Source organism: Microcaecilia unicolor, chromosome 8, assembly GCF_901765095.1.
Source record: "Microcaecilia unicolor chromosome 8, aMicUni1.1, whole genome shotgun sequence".
NCBI lineage: Eukaryota > Metazoa > Chordata > Amphibia > Gymnophiona > Siphonopidae > Microcaecilia > Microcaecilia unicolor.
Genome location: NC_044038.1, coordinates 16,904,474 through 16,925,987, shown reverse-complemented (window position 1 = coordinate 16,925,987; position 21,514 = coordinate 16,904,474). Strand labels below are relative to the sequence as shown.

The 21,514-nt window shown below is 41.4% G+C and overlaps 2 protein-coding genes across 3 annotated transcripts in view; one reads left to right on the top strand and one right to left on the bottom strand.

The window, feature by feature from the left end:
- Positions 1-324: 324 nt before the first annotated feature.
- Positions 325-5,403, top strand: NUDT1 (nudix hydrolase 1). Its single transcript, XM_030211100.1, has 4 exons — positions 325-400; positions 893-1,054; positions 2,119-2,264; positions 3,699-5,403. Exons 2-4 carry the CDS (start codon positions 903-905, stop codon positions 3,872-3,874), a joined length of 474 nt encoding a protein of 157 aa, XP_030066960.1. The 5' UTR covers positions 325-400; positions 893-902; the 3' UTR covers positions 3,875-5,403.
- SNX8 (sorting nexin 8) overlaps positions 5,019-21,514 on the bottom strand; it is a 65,044-nt gene continuing 48,548 nt past the window's right edge. For both annotated transcript variants that reach the window (XM_030211099.1, XM_030211098.1), the window contains exons 6-12: positions 21,068-21,148; positions 19,695-19,855; positions 19,269-19,401; positions 18,869-18,937; positions 18,061-18,210; positions 13,423-13,572; positions 5,019-9,689 (exon numbers count right to left, since the gene is read on the bottom strand). In XM_030211099.1, coding sequence (XP_030066959.1) covers positions 9,582-9,689; positions 13,423-13,572; positions 18,061-18,210; positions 18,869-18,937; positions 19,269-19,401; positions 19,695-19,855; positions 21,068-21,148 — 852 coding nt within the window. In that variant the 3' untranslated portion in view covers positions 5,019-9,581. The remainder of the gene's footprint in view (positions 9,690-13,422; positions 13,573-18,060; positions 18,211-18,868; positions 18,938-19,268; positions 19,402-19,694; positions 19,856-21,067; positions 21,149-21,514) is intronic.

Below are 21,514 nucleotides of genomic sequence, written 5' to 3'. Positions count from 1 at the left end.
AGTAGGCGTCGCTTGCTGGCTGTAGGCGGAGTCACAAGTACACCCAAAACAATAGCAAACGCTTTTTAAGAAACAATGGACTGCCTGTGCGTGATCAATCTGTAAAAAGTCAGATTAAATACAAATGGTACCAAGAATAAGGAACGACAACGTGGATGCAGCAGCTCATATATTTGTTTGCTTTGTTTTGAGTGTACGCAGAACGACGGCTGCGCAGAGAAGGGGGGACAACATACATTAACCTAAGAAGCATCAACGTTTTGACGTCATGCCATCTCCGGTTCTTAATCAAACCTCATTGGGTGCACGTGCACCCACAAAACACGCACGTTTCAGCCAAAGCGGACGCTCTGGACCGCCCCAGCCCCGCCTCCGACGCGCGCCGGTAGCCACGTGAGAGGTAGGACTGTAGCTCTACCGTGCTAGAGCACTTTACTATTAATTTATTTTAATTAGGTGGGAAAAACACAATGGATCAACATTTTACGAAGGAACCTATAAGGTCGCGATGCCTCCTGCAGTATAATTGGCTTTCGATGTTCACCTTCTAAAAGGGATAATAAGACTACTACTATTTAGCATTTCTATAGCGCTACAAGGCGTACGCAGCGCTGCACAAACATAGAAGAAAGATAGTCCCTGCTCAAAGAGCTTACAATCTAATAGACAAAAGATAAATCAAATCAATTAATGTGTACAGGAAGGAGGAGAGGAGGGTAGGTGGAGGCGAGTGGTTACGAGTCAAAAGCAATGTCAAAGACTGAGTACAGGAAAAAAAAAGAATAAAATAAAAATATGTAGCTCCCTCGACTACTGCACTAGTGTATTCATACTATGCCCTAAAGGGTCACAGCACAGATAATGAATCTTGTAACTGTTTGCACTGTTGCAGGAGAACAGCCATGCTCACTTCCAAGCTTTTCACCTTGGTACTGGTGGTTGAACCTCAGCGAATTCTCTTGGGCCTGAAGAAACGTGGATTTGGGCTGGGCCGATGGAATGGATTTGGTGGCAAAGTTCAGCCAGAGGAGACTATAGAACAGGCAGCAAAAAGGTATGGCCTTTGCTCCATAACAATTTTGCCTTTTTGAGCTGCTTTTTACATAAGGTCTTAAATAGAATAAAATAAAACGTACAAATCAGAAATAAGCAAATGTTGATAGATGACAGTATATATAAGTGAAACATCAAAGCATTTCAATGACAGTCTAACAGGGTGAGGGTGGGTTGGATTAGGTGAGAGACAGTGAGGGACAGGGAGATATGTATGGTGTTAAGAGGGTGACAAGGCAGTAGAATTCTATGGTTTATAATGGGCTAGAAAACCCAGATCTTTAAGTCCTGTTTGGTGGGTGTCAAAATATTTAATCATTCTGACTTCAAAGGTCTTAAGTTCCTGTATTGTTTTAAAGTCCCCTTTTAGTATTCTCACCATAAAATCAGGAGCGTAGCCAGACAACAAATTTTGGGTGGGCCTAGGCAAGAAGTGGGTGGGCACAAAGTATTCTCTCCCCCCCCCCCCCCCCACACACACACCCCCCCCACCAAAAAAAATATCTCAGATGGCGGGAAAATGTTTCTTTCCGCCTTGGCAGTCTGCAGCAGGGATACGCTGAAAACTGAGCATGCACAGGTGCCAGTATCGTGGAGAATAGCATTTTCATTACCATCAGGGGGAAGTCTTCAGCTAGCAGAACTTGGTATCCCCACCAGCTACCACTAAATGTGTGCTACTGTTAGGTGGGCCTGAGCCCTAGTTGGGTGGGCCCTGGCACACACAGGCCCACCTGTGGCTACGCCACTGCATAAAATCATTGGTATAGTGTTCTAGTTTTGTAAAGTGCTGTATAAAGGCATGATGCCACTGTCTAGGCCACGCTGCTGATGGCTCTTCTGGTCCCATCCCTTCTGACATGGACTTTCTGTTTCTGGTGTGGCCTAGACAGTGGCTCCAGACCTTTTATTCTGCATTTATTTTCAGTGGAAAGCAGTTTGGCTGGCAGACACCTAAGGAAGCTGCACCACTAGACAGGGTTGGGGGGGGGGGGGATTCCTTTAAAAAGGCTGTAAATAAATCCTAATAAATAAATACTGTAGACCTCTTTTCTGCTTTTGCAGAGAGCTGTGGGAGGAGAGCGGACTCACAGTGGACACTCTACAGAAGGTTGGACAAATCAAATTTGAGTTTGTTGGCAGCACAGAGTTAATGGACGTCCATATCTTCCGAGCAGACAGCTTTCATGGAGAGCCAACAGAGAGTGATGGTAGGAAGACTGGAGTTGAGTTTTCATTGGCAAAGCAAAAAATAATATACCCGTTAATACCCTTTTTGAAAGATAAAGTAGATGCCTATTTTTGGCACAGGACAACATAGGAGCCCTGTATGTCTTTATAAAATAATCTTGCAAATGCATGAGAAATTGCAGTTAAAAAGCAGCCAGGTAGACCTGCTTGGGAATAGGTGTAAATGCATACAGTGGAAGTGTGTGCATCATTTGTGACTGGTAGGGCTGCATTTCAATTAAAACTTTTAATCATGTAATTAAAGGTATTTCCCACTGCAGGTCCTTATGATTCTGGGCAAGTAAATTATCCTTCCATTGCCCCAAGTACAAAATAAGTACCTGTATATAATACGTAAACTGCTGTGATGTAACCACAGAAAAGCGGTATATCAAATCCCATCCCCCTTCCCTTCCTGATAAATCTCCCTCCCTCCCTCTCCATTATCTCTCTCTCTCCCTCCCTTCCATTCTCCCTCTTGAGCAGCACCAAACTCTTCTCATAGTTGCTGGCGCTCACCTCCTCAGCCGTAGCTTCCACTGGCAGCCCCTCCAGTTTTCCTAGTGAGGTTGCAGCTCACTCCCCACCCAGGGATCGGCATCTGCCCCCCCCCCCCCAGCCAGTCTACCTTGAAGGTGGTCTTTTGTTGGACCTCGGGATTGCACATTCGCTGCCTTCAGGCATCATATGTGCAACGCTGCCACGGTCCAACAGAAGACCACATATGAGGTAGATCAGTTGGGGGGGGGGGGGCGGATGCCAGATTGTGCTGAGGACAGGGGCTGGGAGTGGAAGAGAGCAGAAGAATGTTTGGAGGAGACAGAAGACGCTGCAATGTGCCTTTAAAAAAAAAATTGCAATTAATGATTGATGCATTAATTGCAGAGTTAACTGTGATTAACTTGCAGCTCTCATACACATTAGTCCAATTTTTGGCTGTATTAAGTGGCTGAATGTTGGCACTTACCAGTTAAATGCCAGCCAGCTGCACATACCTGGATATTTAATGTTAATACCCAGACATGGGCTGGCATTGGCTATCCAGAAATAATATTGGTAGAGGTATTCAGCATTTAAAAAAAAAAAAAAAAAAACCGCTGCCTGCCTTCGACTGATTATGTTTTGTCCCACGTGGAGAATACAGTACCTTCCTCACGTAGGAGTTAGTAAACCTGTCTGGGGCCCAACATAGATTTTCAGTGAATACGCAGAGAAAAACATGGCCGATGCACGGCTGGAACCCAGTGATTGATTTATAGACCTCCAGGTGCGTTAATAGTGTCACTTTCGGTAACTTAGGAGTCAACTTAGAGAAGATAATTTAAGCCTTTTTCAGTCTTTCTTATAGTGAATGCAGAGGACATAGACACTTGTCTCCAACCCTTTTAAATACGTTTTCTCTGCCTTGTTAATAGAAATGCGTCCTCGGTGGTTCCAGTTGGATCAGGTCCCTTTTGATCAGATGTGGCCCGATGATGTTTACTGGTTCCCCCTGATGCTCCAAAACAAGAAGTTTCTTGGCTATTTTAAGTTCCAGGGACATGACACCATCCTAGAATACACTCTGGAAGAAACAGAAGGGCTTTCCTAACAACTAGAAAGTAACACTTGCAAGAGAGGAGACCAATTACGACTCATGTGAATGCCAGTATTGTATATCTTGTGTGCACTTTGGGGGAGGGGGGGGGGCTAACTTTAGGTGACCTGTGATAGAATTAGAGCAGAGAGTGGACAACCTCGGGCCAAGGGCCACAGCCCAGTCAGGTTTTCGTGATTTCCCTAACGAATATGCATGATTTGCATGCAAGTAAATCTCATATGTATTGGGAAAATCCAACTGGATTGTGGCCCTTGAGGAGCGAGGTAGCCCACCCCTGAATTAGAAGGATAGTACTGAATATCAGTCACTAACCAGCTACATGCTTCTAAAAATATATATATACTTTTTAAATGGCATAAAACTTATTATCCTGCTGCCCAGTGAAATTAGCAGACAAAAAAAAAAAAAAAAAAAGCTTTTGACTCATCTCCTTTTATCCTTCCCTCTGTGCAAGAAAGAATTAGTGGGATCCAGCTCCCCAAGCAATCCAACCCTTCCTCCTCCTCCAGTCAAAAACATTTTGAAGGCTGCAGGGGATTCCCTGGGATCCAATGCCTTCCTCCTGCCCATACAGGGATAGAGGGGCTGGCCAAAGATTCCTTTCCCCTTCCTCTTACACCGAAAAGGAGGCTGAGACAAGGTGATCCCCTAGACAGCCTTCTAGGGCAGCCCTGCAAGTCTTTGGTTTTTGACTGAAAGGGGAAAGGTTGGAGTTCCAGGTCTTGGGATATAGGCAGAAAAAGATGACCAGGCCACAAGTGTTCCTCTTATTAATTTTTTTATTGCAGGGGAAGAGGATAAGGGCCTGTCTTTTCTTTTTAAGTTGGGCCTGCTATTTGTGTGGCCCTACAAACTGAAAAAAATAATTCCCCTGTTGTAGGGATACAGTCGGTACCCACTTCAGAATACCCCTCCTTTCATTTTTACAGCCAAAATTCTGGCTGTACACTAATTTATGAGTGATGGTAAGTTTCAGTGGGAATGACTTATGTGGCAGTGGGTGACTACTCCTAAGTCATTCTGAAAAATGCCACATTTTCCTAATAGGGCTGCACTGGGTTAGCAGGTACCTCTAGTGCCACATTACTCTGTGTGATATTCTCCTGGTAAAGTAAGTTCTTTAAAAACAAATGTGCTTTGTTAAACTTTATTATATATTTTAATACATAAGAAAAAAAGATATGTATATTGCTTATACAGGTTTTGGCAATAAAGAATTTGTAATGTTATCATTTGTAAACAGTTCAGTCAGTTAGTTGCTGTAACAAACATTCGTCTCGCAGACCACCAAGATTGAAAGTGCTTCACAGATTAGCTGACAAAAGCACAGTATTACTGGTACAGCTGTTATAGTTCCCTTAAAAGTCAGTTTCTTTAACCAGCATTTACAATCTTCAAAATAGGACATGTGCAAAAATCAAAATAACTTCTGTCACCTGCCAAGCCAGTAATCCCCATGTATGGTAAAAGGAGCTTATAAGCTGGTCCTCGGGCAGCAAAGGAATATTTTTATTCAGTCATAAGACTATTAATAAGGTTACAAAGACCCTGTCTACAGGAGGTATCCAAGATGGCTGCTAGCGGACAGTAGCACGTCACTCTCTCTCAACATTTGGGCTGCTTTGTCTCTAGAATGTTCTTTCGATTCATGGCTAAAACAAAAGAGATATTAGCGCCCAACTACTGAGACCTGCATTTTTCTGGTTATGAGGGAGGGTCTGGGGGGATAAAACCAGGATGTACTGCCTTCTTCTCCCAGCCGAAACTTAGAGCAGCCTTTCAAATGTTTAAGATCTTACCTGACCAGACAAAGTACCTGAGTCTGGCAATGTCCCAGGTAGTGAACATTCACTCCAGTAGGGGGCCAGTTGTCAAGATAAGAATCATATAAGATGCTGCATCTGGCATTGGAGGGGGGAGCCACAGTGGTTCAGTCTGAAGAGGTATTGGGCTTGGTGACTTCAATGAGGTCATCAAGCAGAGTGGTTGGGGAGCTGCAGAAGATCTACTGCCTTGAATCTTTTATCTGTGAAAGAGCTAAAGTTGCAGAAATACCGGTGTGATGAAGTAAAGCTTTCTATGAATAATTTTTTGTCTTCCGACGAGTTGTCAACTTAATACTAACAGCTCTCACACCCAAGGTTTGCTAGAAACTTCATCTTTATTGGTGGAAGAAAATGTTTTTTTCTTCTAATCCCAGGTCGTTCAAAACTCTAATTAGACACATCAGATAAGCAGGAAAGTTTGGCACCAAAATGTTCTTATCAAGAGAGCTTCCTATAGCGTGGAAGGGAATCCATTGGATGCCTTGCTTCCATCAGTTTACAGATTATAATCTGTGGCCACCTTGAAGTTCCCAATCTGGTGGTTAAGGCTGAAGAGCAGGGATTGAACCATGGCCAAGGTGGAAGGGAAAAGTTTTATTTTGAAACAGTGTTCTCTATTCAATAAGAATGTTCACATTTGTCTAAGCCAGAAATGATATTTTATCATATAAAATGGAAAATACAGACAACTTTGAAGAAAAGGAATATAAAGGATTACATAATTTTCCTCAAGCCACCATGGTTACTCCAAGAGATATGTTTGAGTTATATGAAGAACATTCCATAGACAGCTTTTCCAGCTCTAGAGGCTGTATATGAATTTCCATTTAGCATGAATAGAATAATATGACAAGAAAGGAGAAAATGGGAATGCTGAGACTAACTTGGACCTTTCAGCAAATCTGTTACCAGAAAATAAAGATTCTGTTACACCGGTGCTTGCTCTTCTTTCAGGGTCAGAGCTGGATTGGCTATGTCAAGTGTTTTTCCTAGACATAAAAACATTTCTAGGACACTCTGTTAGGCTCTACTCAGATGAAAGCGTTGGCGACTCAGAATGCAAAGGAGGGAGTTTTTAGCTTTAAAAACTAGTGTTAGAGTAATGGGTGTCCTTTAATTTGTACACTATGCTTGCAACCATAAGATAAGTTAGCAGCAGAAGAGAGAGCTTTTCTTTGAGCCAGAGCAGTTATCTGATTTGTGATTGTCCACTCCAAGGAAGTTGTTTTAGCTAGATCAGATTCTAAATTTTTTTTTTTTTTTTAAAGCTAATTATTTGTTGATCGGTCAGGCTTAGTGAAGGAAGATGCTCGAGTCCGTTGCATGTTTTAATTTGTTTCCTTCTTGGATTTCTTAATTGAGAACTTGCACTGAAAAGATGCAGGAGGGCATCTCCGTATACATGCTACAAATGTACATATGCTTAGTAGATTAGTTACCAGTCAGTTATGGATTCTGAGATTAGGGTACAGTCTTTCAATATGTAGGACACAGATTTATTTTGTAACTCAAATATATTCACTTTCCCAGGCAAAGCCTGTAGCTTATTAGCTTAAACATGATAAATTTTCAGGTAGATGATGTGGGTTCTGAAGTCCCTCTGTAGCTCCTGTGTTTGAGGGAGAGAGAGAACCCTGTTTTAAAGCCCCTCCCCACCCCTATGAAAGTGTTATGGGAAGCTGCCAGTTATCAGGCATTAAATAAATTTTTGTTTTGAATTTTGTTCCCCCGTTTGGCCCCATTTTAACACTTGTCACAGAGAATGATGAAACCAACACAGTAGACAAACCCCACCCCAATATAAAACATAAAGGCAGCGCATTCGTTTTGCATGGGTTTTCAGCCTAAGAGGAAGCCCACATCGGAGGAGGAGGGGGCAGGAGGTAGTGGCCATAGGCACGGTGGAGATCTAGAGAGAAGCAAAGCAACCCAACCCTAATTTGGAAATCACTGCATTAGATGTTACGGGCTGTCTTCAACTGCAGAAGCTTTAAGAATGGAGGGAAACCAGAGCCACACTTGAAATTCAAATGCCAAGATTCATATACTTCTGCCACTGCCTTAGTCCTCCTCCCACCTTTGGTACCTCAGTATTAAAGGGTAGGGCTAATAAAGTGGTAAAGTTGGGTGGGCAGAAAGCATGATGCTCCCCGTCCTCAAAACATTTGGCTCACCAATATTTGCAGATTAATAAAGTCTGTTTCTGTAAATGCATCTTGCATACAACCAGCATCGCTGATGTCTTATTTTCTCAGCTCAATGTTGCAAACCACAATGCACTTAAAAAAAAAAAAAAAAAAGGATTCTGAAATGCTAGTGGCTAAAGCTGAGCATGCAGGGGCAAGGTAAGCCCACTTTCAGTTTGGAATCTTTAGCATGTTGCTTTACAAAAATATATGTTCTTGTAGCAGATTTTTAACTGGATCTGCCAGCCTCTTGCATTGTCTGAGACAGCTAACTTGAGCCTTATCCAGTAGTGACCTAATGCACAGAGACACTTAAGACCATGTAGGATTCTTTACTCATACTACAAAGCATGAACTGGGAATGAGGCTTCATTTATAGTCACCCAGAGCAACCCAAGATTTGTGCTTCATTTAAACCATGGAGAATGGCTGCAGGTTCAGAGCTCTAAGTCGATTCTGTGCTCTATATGCAGTTGCCTGTTTTTATGTCTAAGAGAAGCCCAAATCTGGCCGTGACAGTTGTTGATTTGGACTATGCTAGTACATAAATACTTGCAGGAACAATTATGTGTGCAAAGCTATATCATAACCAGAAGGCAGCTCTCAAAAAGGACAACCAGTTTACACAGAATAGATCAGCTAGCATTTTAAGGAGGACGTTTGGGCCCTGAGAGGTTGGTGATGGTAATGTAATTTTTCATCAGTTTCAAATGAACTCCAAGAGCGGTTAATACTGGCTATAAGAAAAAACAAAATCAGAAACTAGTTTCACTAATCACACAGTCCACATAGCTTAGTGCTTTTGCAATAGTGCTGAGCCTGATGTGGGCTGCCAAAGGATTATAATGTGCGTCAATCAGTCTATTGCACTGGACTACAGTATATAATTCAAAGATTGCATTTTGCCTATTTAGTGTGACAGCACTCAGGTTTGCTCAGATCATAACACTGAAAGAAAGTTCTATTCAAAGTAATGATGCAGAAAGACATTAGAGAAATGTCTCTTTTTAAACACCAAATCCCACTGTGATTTAGCAATCTTAATATTCCAAGATCATATCAAATTGTAACAGTCTGGAATAAAGCCATCCCTGTAGCCTCTGACTATGCAAAACTACAGGTGTCGCTTTATATAGTTTGAGATTTTTAATAGTTATCTGGCTGTAGTTATAGAAAATGGGGAAGGTTAGAGCCTTTTAATACTAGTCAGATACCTCAAAGTCATGTATAGTATTTGAGAAGCGCCTATAGGCACAGAACTTTCCCTTCCCCTTTTTACTGCCATATCTGTTTTATGTAGACACTTAATTACGCAGTTATTTGCCATAAGCCACAGACAAGTGTGGAGGAGGGGTATGTGTGCGTGAGAGACCGGAATATTAAGATGCTGGCACAGAGATGTCCGGGACAGGATCCTCTTGCCACTAGTGCGTCTTCAAACACTTGCGACAGTATTATTCCTGCTAGAGTCACTTAGCTCTTGCCTCTTAAACATTTGAGAATTATATAAAAAATATAGCTCTAGAGTTACATTGTGCTATTCCAGTAGTCGGGATTGTCTGATGCGATTTCCAGTCTTTTACTCTGAAGGTTGCAAAAGAAACCTTCAGCAGCAGATAGAAAAGGTGGCTGCGCATGAAGAACAAGTGGGGGATATTTTCAGTCCTGACACAATCAGCTGCCACGCTAGTTGAGGTTGCTCTGCTGGGGTGACAGCGGTGGAGTTGGCATACTGCTGCTTCCCACAAAGAGGCAGCTTAGTTTGGGCTTCAGTTCATTCCAAACCTGGCTCATCTGTAGAAAAAAAAAATTTTCAGCAGGAGTTACAAGATTATCATGGTACAGGCACACCATCAATTTTTCTATGGAACTTCGAGAATTTAGTAAAAGCATTTAGTTTAGCAGGGTTTTAAAAAGGTTGGGATAGCTTTCTAAAAGAAAAGGCCATAAGCCATTATGAAAATGGTGAAAATACACTGCGTAGTTATAGGAAAAGCAGCGTAAAATGTACTATGTTGGGATCTTGCCAGGTACTTGTAACCTGGATTGGCTACTGTTGGAAACAGGATGCTGGGCTTGCTGGACCTTCAGTCTGTCCCCGTCTGGAAATCTTAACACAATTTTGCTCACTTCATTTGAGAAAAAAGTGCAACTAGAGCAGATACAGAGAAAGGCGATGGAATGCCTCCCCTGTGAAGAAAGGATGACATGGAATACAAGATCTAAAAATCACGAGCAAGGTGAACAGATATATAGGGAATGCTTTCTTTACCTTTTCAAACTGAGCTAGAACTAGTGTTTACTCACGGAACTAACCCACCATAGCATATCAAAAGTAACTACAAGGCATATTTTGCCCTCAGAATGAAATTTAACTCTGGAAACTGTAGCCAGAGGATGTAGTCGAGGCAAGGGTACAGCTAGACCTGAGAAAACTATGCTTTCTCTCCCCTTGCACTAAGAAGGTGAGTTTTTATCATTGTGTGACATCAAGGCTGGATTACTGTAATACACTGTAAATTGGTCTGACTACAAAGGGTTTGCACCAGCTCCAAATTGATTCAGAATGCTGCAGCATGACTGATAAATGGTCTGTAAGTGACATGATCACATAAAACCATTTCTCATACGAGGAAAGGCTAAAGAGGTTTGGGCTGTTCAGCTTGGAAAAGAGATGGCTGAGGGGACATATGATAGAGGTCTACAAAACGTGAGTGGTGTAGAACGGGTAAAAATAAATCAAATTTTTTATTCTTTCAAAAGTACAAAGACTAGGGGACACTCAAAGTTACATGGTAATACTTAAAAAAATGAATTGGAGGAAATTTTTTGTTTTCCACTCAACAACGAGTTTCAGATTTTCTGGGGTTTTTTTTTTTTGTTTTTCAAAGTTTACTGAAAATATAAACATCTTACAACATATAAGCCCAATAATGAAACAAAAGTGTAACACAGAACTCCTCAATCCTAGCCTGTCAGCCTGTGGAGGAGTGGCCTAGTGGTTAGGGTGGTGGACTTTGGTCCTGGGGAACTGAGGAACTGAGTTCGATTCCCACTTCAGGCACAGGCAGCTCCTTGTGACTCTGGGCAAGTCACTTAACTACTACTACTAACATTTATAAAGCGCTACTAGGGTTACGCAGCGCTGTACAATTTAAACATAGAAGGACAGTCCCTGCTCAGAGAGCTTACAATCTAAAAGACAAGAGAACAATCTTGAGGACAAGTGAACAGTTAATCTGATAGGGTGGATAGATTGGGGCATTCTATATTTCTCGAGCGGTTAGGCGCCGAAGGCAGCATTGAAGAGGTGAGTTTTAAGCAGAGATTTGAAGATGGGTAGGGAGGGGGCATGGCGTATGGGTAAAGGAAGATTGTTCCAGGCATAGGGTGAGGCAAGGCAGAATGAGCGGAGCCTAGAGTTGGCAGTGGTGGAGAAGGGTACTGAGAGAAGGGCTTTGTCCTGTGAGCGGAGGTTACGGGCGCATTGAGCCTGAGTGGGAAAGTGCGGGGTACAAATGTAACAAAAAAAAAATATATATGAAAAACAAAGCCATTTCCCTTCTCCACAGTCCACCTCTCAAGCTACAATAGAGGCACAGAAAAAGGGGGGAGGGGGGCAATGAGTCAGCAATATTGTCCATCTATGACCTATATCTGCTGAGAGCATCCCTTACCCTTTTCTCCATCTATGATATACGTCCCAGACTCTATGAAAAGATTGTCCATTCTTTAATGCAGTCAGCTTTGTCATGAGACAAATAAAATCTGGCATCTTTAATACTTTATCTGTGGTTGGCGTGTGCTTTTGTCTCCAGTGTGCTGCTGTCAAAAGTTTACTGTAAAAAGCATATCTGGGTTTTAAAAAGGTTTGGACAAGTTCCTGGAGGAAAAGTCCATATTCTGCTATTGAGATGGACATGGAGAAAGCCACTGCTTCCCCTGGACTTGCTAGCATGGATGTTACTATTTGGGTTTCTGCCAGGTACTTGTGACCTGGATTGGTTATGTGGAAAACAAAATACTGGGCTAGATGGACCATTGGTCTGACCCAGTATGGCTGTTCTTATTTCTGCAAATGCTTCACTAGCTACTAGTACAATAGAGGGCTAAATTTAAAACTTTGATTTATTTAATATTTATATCCCACTAAGTGGGGCAAAGAAGCACTCTGATCTTCAAGGCCTTTAAGGAAAGGGACCAGATAGCTAGAAGAATATGATCTCCCTCTGTGCACTTCCAACATCACTAGGGTTCTCCCAAATAATTTCTCTAACCACATTCTCTCCAAAGGAAATCACGCAGTGCGACACCCGCCAACGAGCCTTCTCTGGAGTAGTCTCCACACTCTGACGAAAGCTTTGCTTAATGTAAGATTATCTGCACTTCAGGAAGCAGGCGAAATGGAAGAAGCAACTAACTAGTTAGTCACTCAAGAACTAACACTGGCTGCAAATGCAGTATGTAGCAGGATTTAAAAAATCATAGGGCTTTTTTTCTTGCTAATTTACACAATATCAATACTTTATATCCAAGAATTAATGGAATTGGTTATATGTAAGACACATTTAAGGAGGAAAAAGACCTCAGATACTCAATGCTACATTTAGCTTGCATATATAAAATATTGCTTTTCCAATTGAGTGTCCTCTTTGCCAGTCTCAAAAAATCTATTTGTTAAACTTTTTTATTATTATTTTAATATGTCATATTTCTTTTTATCCACACGTTATATCTGCTACTTTTCAGCAAGACAGGTTTCTCTTCGATTTATTTTTTTAATTAGAAATAAATTTCAACACTTATATATATTTTATATACTGTAAGCTAAATGTAGCAGTTATTGAGTATCTGAGGTCTTTTTCCTCAAATTTCTTACATATAACCAATTCAATTAATTCTTGCATATAAAGTATTGATAATTATCTATCATATTTTTGATGTTTTTCTTGAATGTAAGGTACATTGAACCTGAGCTTGTTCGGGATAATGTGGGATACAAATTTCATAAATAAATAAATGATACATACTGTTTGAATATTTTAACTACTTTAATTGTTCCCTATATCCTGTTTAGTCTTCTGTACACCACCTTAAGGGAATGTCTTCAAAGAGATGGTAAATAAATACAAATATATAAATGCAAAAAACCCCCCACAAACAACCCAAATCTCTCCTTCCCTTCCTGAACCACAGATTTGCCTCTTCTTCTGCCAGCATTCCTCTGAAACTGGAACCACTAGGGCTCTTGAGACCTATCAATATCAAACCACCTGGGTTCTGATTTCAAAGGAAAGTGAGCACACAAGGTAACTGTAAGATTTGCTGATGCCCCCTGCTGGCAAGAGGAGACAGTGCAGGGGATGGAAGAGAAAAATCAGGACTACCTCTGGTGGCAGCAGCTGTGACCCACCCTACTTTTAACTCGCCAAAATTTTCACACGCATTTTGAATTCTCCCGCAGCACACCAGATGGGTGCTTTTGCTCCAACCACTAGATTATGCCTTTTCATGCAGATGCACTCACCTCCCTGTGACCCTGAATTTGAGAGTTGACAAAGGATCCTAGGATGTGAGAGGTGAGAGGCAAGTAGATGTGGATCAGCTGTGTCTCCTGGTGCAGGCAGTACAGAGAGAAGTAATTCCGCAGCTCTATGGTCAGGATGGCATTCTCTTGCTGAAAGAGAAAGAAATGTTAGCTGAGTAAGGGGACAGGCGGTAGTTCTGTTTACACTGGGAGCAAACAAGCTGTGTAGGTCTCATACCTACACCCTTGGCATCCATATTTCCAGTTGTACTACCAATTACCCTATAAAATGAGGAGAATAAACTCAAAGCAATGGTGGTGGGGGGGGGGGGGGGGGTCAACAACAGCCACATAAAAATCCCATTAACCTTTTTTTTTTTTTTAATGTTTGTGATTTCATGTTATTAATATGTTTTATTTTTTATTTGTAACATTTGTAGCCCACATTTTCCCACCTATTTGCAGGTTCAATGTGGCTTACATAGTACCGTAAAGGCGTTCGCCAATTCCGGTATAAACAGTTACACAGTGATGTTATGTATGTTACTCTGTGCTTCGCCTTGGATAAAGGCAGATTATACATTGAAATAAATGAAATGAAACTCCCTGCAGGGATCCATCACCAAAACCCAGCACTGGGTCATGCAGAATTAAAAAAAAAAAAAAAAAAAAAATCAAGATAAAGACCCTATAAAACCAGGCTTGGAATACTGTAAGGCTGTTTATAGCTATTCTGCATGCTGTTTTAGTTTATTTAATTTGTAATTTTGCAATTTATATTTATCTTTTCACATTTACTTTTTTAATTTCTAGAGCTGAATTTTGATTAAAATTTGTAATCACTCAAAGTTTGTTTTTTTTTTGCCACTGCAGTTCCTTGTGACTCTGGGCAAGTCACTTAGGGCCCTACTAAGCTGTGCTATAGGCACGCTAGTGTTTTTAGCGCGCACTAACACTAAAGACACCCATAGGAGTAAATGGGTGTTGCTAGCGTTTAGCATGTGCTAATTTTAGCGAACGCTAAAAACACTAGCGCACCTTAGTAAACAGGACCCTTAACCTTCAATTGCCCACAGTCAGAAGGAACTCTGTGTGTGTCTAGGGGGGGAGGGGGGACATATCTTTAATCGTGGTTACAATTTTAATCGAAATACAGTCCTATATAAAACACTCATATGTGACCTCCTTAGAACATTAAGGGCCCTGTATACTAAGGTGCACTAGTGTTTTTAGCGTTTGCTAAAAATTAGTGCTCGCTAACCGCGTAGACGCCCATAGGAATATTATTTGTTTGTTACATTTGTACCCCGCGCTTTCCCACTCGAGGCAGGTTCAGTGCGGCTTACATAGTAATAGGGGTTACAAGGTATAGCAGAGAGAGTACAGGCTGTGGTATAACAGAATAATGATGGAGATATGTAGATAGGTGGGATGGTCAAGTAAGAAGGGGGTAGGAGAAGCAGGAGGGGGAAGGTTGAAATGAACAAGGGATAATGGGGTGGGAGTGGCCGGAGGAGGGAATAGTTTGAGGGATAGCATAGGGGGAGTTGACGGAAGATGTGGTCAAGTCATAGTCGTCATCGACTGATTATGAGCATCTACACAGTTAGCGCCTGCTAAAAATGCTAACTTACCTCTAAGCGTGGGCTTAGTAAACAGGGCCCTAAATAAACTCACTGAAGTAACAGGCGATCTGATGAACCTACTTACAGTGACATGATTTCCCCTATTACTACTGCATCTATCTCACATTGAATGGTTTCTGATATTTTATACAAAGGAAACCCAAGTGAACACATAAGACAGTTTTCAGATTACATCATTTATTTAAGAAAAGTTATCACATACCATACACAGCAGCCAGACTCATATTTGGAATATGAAAAACGAAATACGAAAGCGTCAAATCCCTAAGAGAAAAACTACACTGGCTCCCACTTAAAGATTGAATTACATTCAAAATCTGCCCTCTGGTTCATAAAATCATTTACGGAGAGGCTCCGGTCTACATGTCAAACCTCATAGACTTACCACCCAGCAATACTAAAAGATCAGCACGCACATTCCTGAATCTCCACTATCCCAGCTGCAAAGGACTAAAATACAAATTAACATATGCTTCCAGTTTCTCCTACATAAGCATGTAGTTATGGAATGCATTACCACTCGCTGTGAAAAAAATGCACGACCTAACCAACTTTCGGAGATCACTGAAGACCAGCCTTTTCAACAAGGCATACCACACTGATCCATCCTAATCACCAGATAACGAAACTCAACCTGGATAAAACCTACTCTCTCCACGTGACTACTAAAGTCTACTCAACCACGAAAGAACCTGTAACGCAATACCACTTTATCTCTTATTCCGAATATGAACTCTTTATACTTGACTGCTTAATCTACCATGTCAATCATGACCTTAATGTAATAACACCTGTATCTCTCACTCATTCCGGAATTGGCGATCGCCATGACGGAACAATGTAAGCCACACTGAGCCTGCAAATAGGTGGGAAAATGTGGGATACAAATGCAACAAACAAATAAATAAATATCAGTCTTGTGAAAAAGTAACTGCCCCCTTAATTACTCAATCAACTGACCAAGTTTAATTGTGAATTAGATTCAGCTGATTGAACAGAGTCAGGCTTCATTTTAACCAACACTGTGACTAAAACTGTACCAGAATTGTTTTTTTTAAGGAGAATGACCAGTTATAATTTGAAGCTGAACAATAATTGGGTTATGCTGCAGAACAATAGTCCAAAACACAAAAAAATGTCTGCATCTGAATGGCTGAAGAAAATTAAAGTTTTGGACTGACCTAGTCAAAGTCCTGACTAAAACGTGGCAGGATGTAAAATGAGCAGTTCATGTACGAAAACCTACTGTATCTGAATTAAAGCAGTTATGCAAAATAAAAGTGGGCTAAGATTCCTCAACAGCAATGTGAAAGACTAGTATCAAATGATAGGAAGTGTTTGGTTGCTGCTAAAACTGGTGCAACCAGTTATTAAGTTTAAGAGGAAGTTATTGTCACATGGTGTTGGATAACTTTTTAAAATGATTACTTTGAGTAAGGAAAAAAGTTACATATTCACTCAGGTTCCCCTTTGGTACTCTGACACTTTGTTAAAGGTCAGAAATTATTTAACACAGTAGTTCCCAAACCTGGTCCTGGAGGCACCCCAGCCAGTCAGGGTTTCAGGATATCCACAATGAATCTTCAAAAGAGATTTGCATGCACTGCTGTCACTGCATGAAAATCTCTCTCATGAATGTTCAGTGTGGATATCCTGAAACCCTGACTGGCTGGGGTGCCTCCAGGACCGGGTTTGGGAACGACCGATGTAATATATGCATTAATAGGGGAAATCAGGAAGGGGCAAAACCTTTTCACCTCACCGGTATTATAGTACACCCCAAATCATGCATGCAAGAATTCAAGACCTAGAGATGGCAAGGAATATGAAAGAGGAAGTCACGTACATCAAGTGTCAAAGGTACAAAAGGCAATTGTTTTGCAGCTGAAAGAACATTCTACAACATGTCAAGATATGAGATTGAACAGGGGTAGTCACGACTTTGACAAGAGGAAGTACTGTTTTACAGAAAGGGTGGTGGACAGGAGGTAAAAAAACAGCATTGGAATTCACTAAGGACTCAGAAATAATCCTTACCTGCAGTGGTTGTATAAAGGAACCAATGTGGGTGTTAGTTAAGATCAGTGCTGGTCTCCTGAGAAGTTCAGTTGGCTGAAAATTTATACCCCTGTAACCATGTAAAAACTGTGGTTCCTGATGAAGCCATGTGGGTGAAACGATTTGGGCCCCGTTGAACAAATGAAAGTTAACAGTTGGACTGTGGGGTTACCAAGCCAGCCTTGAAAAAGCTAAGTTTATTCATGCTAAGCTTGGAATGTTTAATTTTTCATTTTTGATTATGTTTTTCAAATTATTAGTTTTGTTGTGAATAGTTTTGTTTGAAAACAGGTGGGATATTATACCCTATGAATGAGACAAGAGCACAGGCACAAAAAAATCTCATGTAGATATCAGTGTCCTGGTGTCAGAGCTTGGCAAAGACCTTGGTTTCTGAGGGTATTTTCCACTAGTTAGCTATTGCTGTGCAATCTCTTTTCATATGACCCTTGGAGATTGTGTTTGGCTGTTTTTCAGTTTTTTTGTATTAGAAATCAGGAAGAGGCAAAACCTTTTCACCTCGCCGTATGTATTCATCACTAGCTGTTATTATACTACACCCCAAATCACGCATGCAAGAATTAAAAACCTAGAGATGGCGAGGAATATGAAAGAGGAATTCACATACATCAAGTGTCAAAGGTACAAAAGGCAATTGTTTTTCAGCTGAAAGAACGTTCTAGAACAGGTCAAGATATGAGACTGAACAGGGGTAGTCACGACTTTGACAAGAGGAAGTACTGTTTTACAGAAAGGGTGGTGGACAGGAGGTAAAAAAAAACAGCATTGGAATTCACAAAGGACTCAGAAATAATCCTTACCTGCAGGGAAGCCTTGCAACAGGAAGGGAAAAACCGGAAGACCATAAGGTTCCCTGTGGCCTTTGTACAATTCTTGTCTTTCTCTGTTCTGTATTGATACTAAACGGACATACCTCCACAATTCGCGACTCGAGCTGCTCCATAGACTCCGGCTCTTTGTTCTGGATGTTGGCACTCATCATTTGCTTCTTCATGAGGCTGTATTTGTGCAAAGCACGCTGGTGCTTGTGTAACACACCCTTCTCGTGCCTCTCACACAGATCCTTTGTATTAAAAAAAACCCATCAAGCAATCACTTAGACACATTCCATTAAAAAATAAAAATAAAGGGGGGGGAGGGGATGAGTGGGAGGGGAGGGGGAATAATAGTAACAAGGGGTTCAATCACGGAATAACGTAAGGTGTTACTATTGGAAATTACGGTTTGAGTTTAATGTAACATGCTGACTTTGTTTCTTTCAGTGTGCATGGCAAAAGTGAAGGTAGTAAGGGGGAGGGGGGATAAGAGAGGGTACTGTTATAAAAACAAAAACTGATGATAGAAACTTAAGATTAATGTACATAAGAACGACAGTTTTACAACTTGTTATGTATGTACTCTAATGGATGTGTTACCAGGTGAAATCATCAATAAAAAATGTTGACACATAAAAAATAAAAATAAAAAATTGTATTGCAGGCACTCATAACAGTCTGATTCTTAGAATCTCTAATGAATATGCTGAAAATAGGTTTCTACATATTGAGGTCCAGAGCAGTGCAGCCCTCCTGAAGCTGACAGCGTAACACAACTGGAAAGCCCCTGCTGAAAACCTACCACCACCTCTCAGTATGAACTTATTCAAGTCACTATCTCCCTATGCTTGCATATCAAGACTAAGCAGCCACGACAGTGAGGCAAAAAAAAAAAAAAACACGAACCTTGTAGGATTGTAGGAGATCTAGGAATAGATTTAGCTTCTCCACCACATCATTGTCCTCCTGTTTACCCTAGGAAATGAGGAGAATAAACTCAAGCAAATCTGATGGGAAAGGGGGGCAGGGGTGACATGAATATCTACCAGCTACATCCATATATACATCCCATTAACTTGCTGCAGGGATCCATCACCAAAACCCAGCACTGGGTCAGGCAGAATTAAAAAGTTAAGAACAAAAGGAAAACATGACCTTGCCTATAAAATGTAATTAGATACGATCAATGAAAAGCTGAGACTTTTAAGGACCCCTTGTGAAGTCCCGAACTCTTCCATGACTAGAATTAACAGTTTTCTCTCTCATAAATAGGTTATAATAAATAGTTGAATGCAGAGAAGCTAACCTGCTGTGCGGCCTTGTCGGCGAGGAGTGCAAATTCGACAGAGAGACCTCGTAGGGCCTGCTTCAGTGTTCCCCATGTGCTGTTGTGCAAGCCAGCCCACGAAGGAAGAGGGGTGGTATCAGAGCCCAGAGCACTGAGGACAGAAGAAATTCGACTACCATTAGCAGGCTCTGCTAAGTATGGTCTCTTACATGCACACCTGCGCACTTAACTCCAATAATACGTGCTCATTACTGCATACCATATGCGTTCACAGATGTTCATACTTACGTGTACCTTTTTTTTAGACTCATCTTATTCATTCAAATGTATTAATCACACTGCAATCTCACTTAAAATACCCAGTCTCATGCTGTCTTTTCCTATCCCACCCTCAGGCAGCAGCAGAATTCTTGCTTAAGACATACGCCCTGCCCCTCAACTTGCCTTAGTTCCTTCCCAAATACGAGCAAATCGGTGGCGTTGTCAACAGAGCGGGATGCCAGCCTCTCTGCCCGATCTCGCAGTTTGTAAAAGCTGTTGTAGATGTTGCGGATCAGCTCTCTGCTAGCGGCAAACTGTGACTGGATATCATTGGGCAGAAAGTCCTGAAGCAGCAATCAAGAGGAAGGAAGGGAATTCAGTAGGAAAAATGTGAGAAAAGATTCACGTCTGGGTCAACTCTAGGGTAGGGGGCACCCTGGGTATGGGATGTTGATGGGCCCTCTCCCCCAGGCAGAAAGAGAAGGGCACCCTGGGTGTGGAATATTGATGGCCCCCCTCTCCTCCAGGCAGAAAGAGAAGGGCACCCTGGGTGTGGAATATTGATGGCCCCCCTCTCCTCCAGGCAGAAAGAGAAGTTATCTTGGTGGGGGTGCTGGAGTTTGATGATGGGCATGTGCAATGCTCCTGGTTTGTGCTCAAGCTGAGAGCTTCTGCATCGCTCTGTTCACCCTACCTTGAAGCCAACCGATTCATGTAGACTGTAATCTGCCCTTCTCTGGCACATACCCTAACAAAATCCCAAATTAGTATGAAATGTCAGGCAATAGACCATTGAGGGATGCTATAAAGCCTTGATCTACCAGCTAATGTAATCCCAGAGAGGATCAAGAAAGACTAATTTTAGTAGGAACAAGTTCTCTATCAAAACACACTATTAACCACTTTCTTTAGAAAGATGCAGAGATTACTACACAGTTACCTAAGAATCCCTCCTGCACTTAACCATACCCATATACTACTATTAATAATAATAATTTCTATAGTGCTACTAGATGTACGAAATGCTGTACACATTATATGCAGGTATTTTCTCTGCCCCTAGAGGGCTCACAATCTAAGTTTTTGTACCTGGGGCAATGGAGGGTTAAGTGGCCTGTCCAAGGTCACAAGGAGCTGCAGTAGGAATTGAACCCAGGTCGCCAGGATCAAAGCCCAGTGCACTAACTATTAGGCTCCTCCTCCTCCTCCAGGACAAGCTGTTGTTTCATAGACAGTGGTCCTGATTTAAATTGACAATATTGTCCCATAACTACTGAACTGCTGCTCCAAACACTACTACTACTACTTAGCATTTCTATAACCCATCTGCATATCCTCCACCAAGAGGACCATGAACACATGCGCATCCTCAAACAGCCCTACAAGGATTCGGTGCCCTTTACATCCTAATAGTGTGAACAGTACTTTTCTCAACTCAAGGGCACAAGGGGTTTATAATGGACCTTCTAAACTAATGCATTACAGAATATGATGAAATAACAATCAATGCGTAGAGGCTACAGAAGACCAAATATGTGAAAAGATTCAGGAGTTACCTTGGCTTGAGTGGCCAATTTATATGTCATGAACTCATCACCAACTCCTTGAATACACTCTTGAAGTTTATTCTGTATATCCTATAAAAGGAAGCACACACTCCATGATTAAGGGTGAAAATCTGATTCCGCACTGCTCAAGTCCACGCTTCTTTGTTGTAATAATTTTTCTAGTGCTGCTAGGCATAAGCAGGGCAGATACAAAAAATAGAGATGGTCCCCAATTCATGGTGCTTACAATCCTTCTCTGGACTTATTCAAATTGCCTTTTTGAGGCTCTTTGTAAAATCATCATTTTTTTTTATAATACGTTCTCTTACCACAGTCTAGTTAAGACAAACAAGATGACAAAGATTGAAAGCTCCATGGAGCAGAGATTCCCTTTCTTATGCAAACAGTACTGAACATGTCTACTACTGTTTTAAAAATATGTAGTAGATATGACAC

Excerpts from the sequence above, each read along its gene's own strand:
- NUDT1 (XM_030211100.1), top strand. The coding sequence starts at position 903 with ATGCTCACTTCCAAGCTTTTCACCTTGGTACTGGTGGTTGAACCTCAG. Across the intron at positions 1,055-2,118 it reads ATAGAACAGGCAGCAAAAAG|AGAGCTGTGGGAGGAGAGCG; the intron begins GTATGGCCTTTG and ends CTGCTTTTGCAG. Across the intron at positions 2,265-3,698 it reads AGAGCCAACAGAGAGTGATG|AAATGCGTCCTCGGTGGTTC; the intron begins GTAGGAAGACTG and ends CCTTGTTAATAG.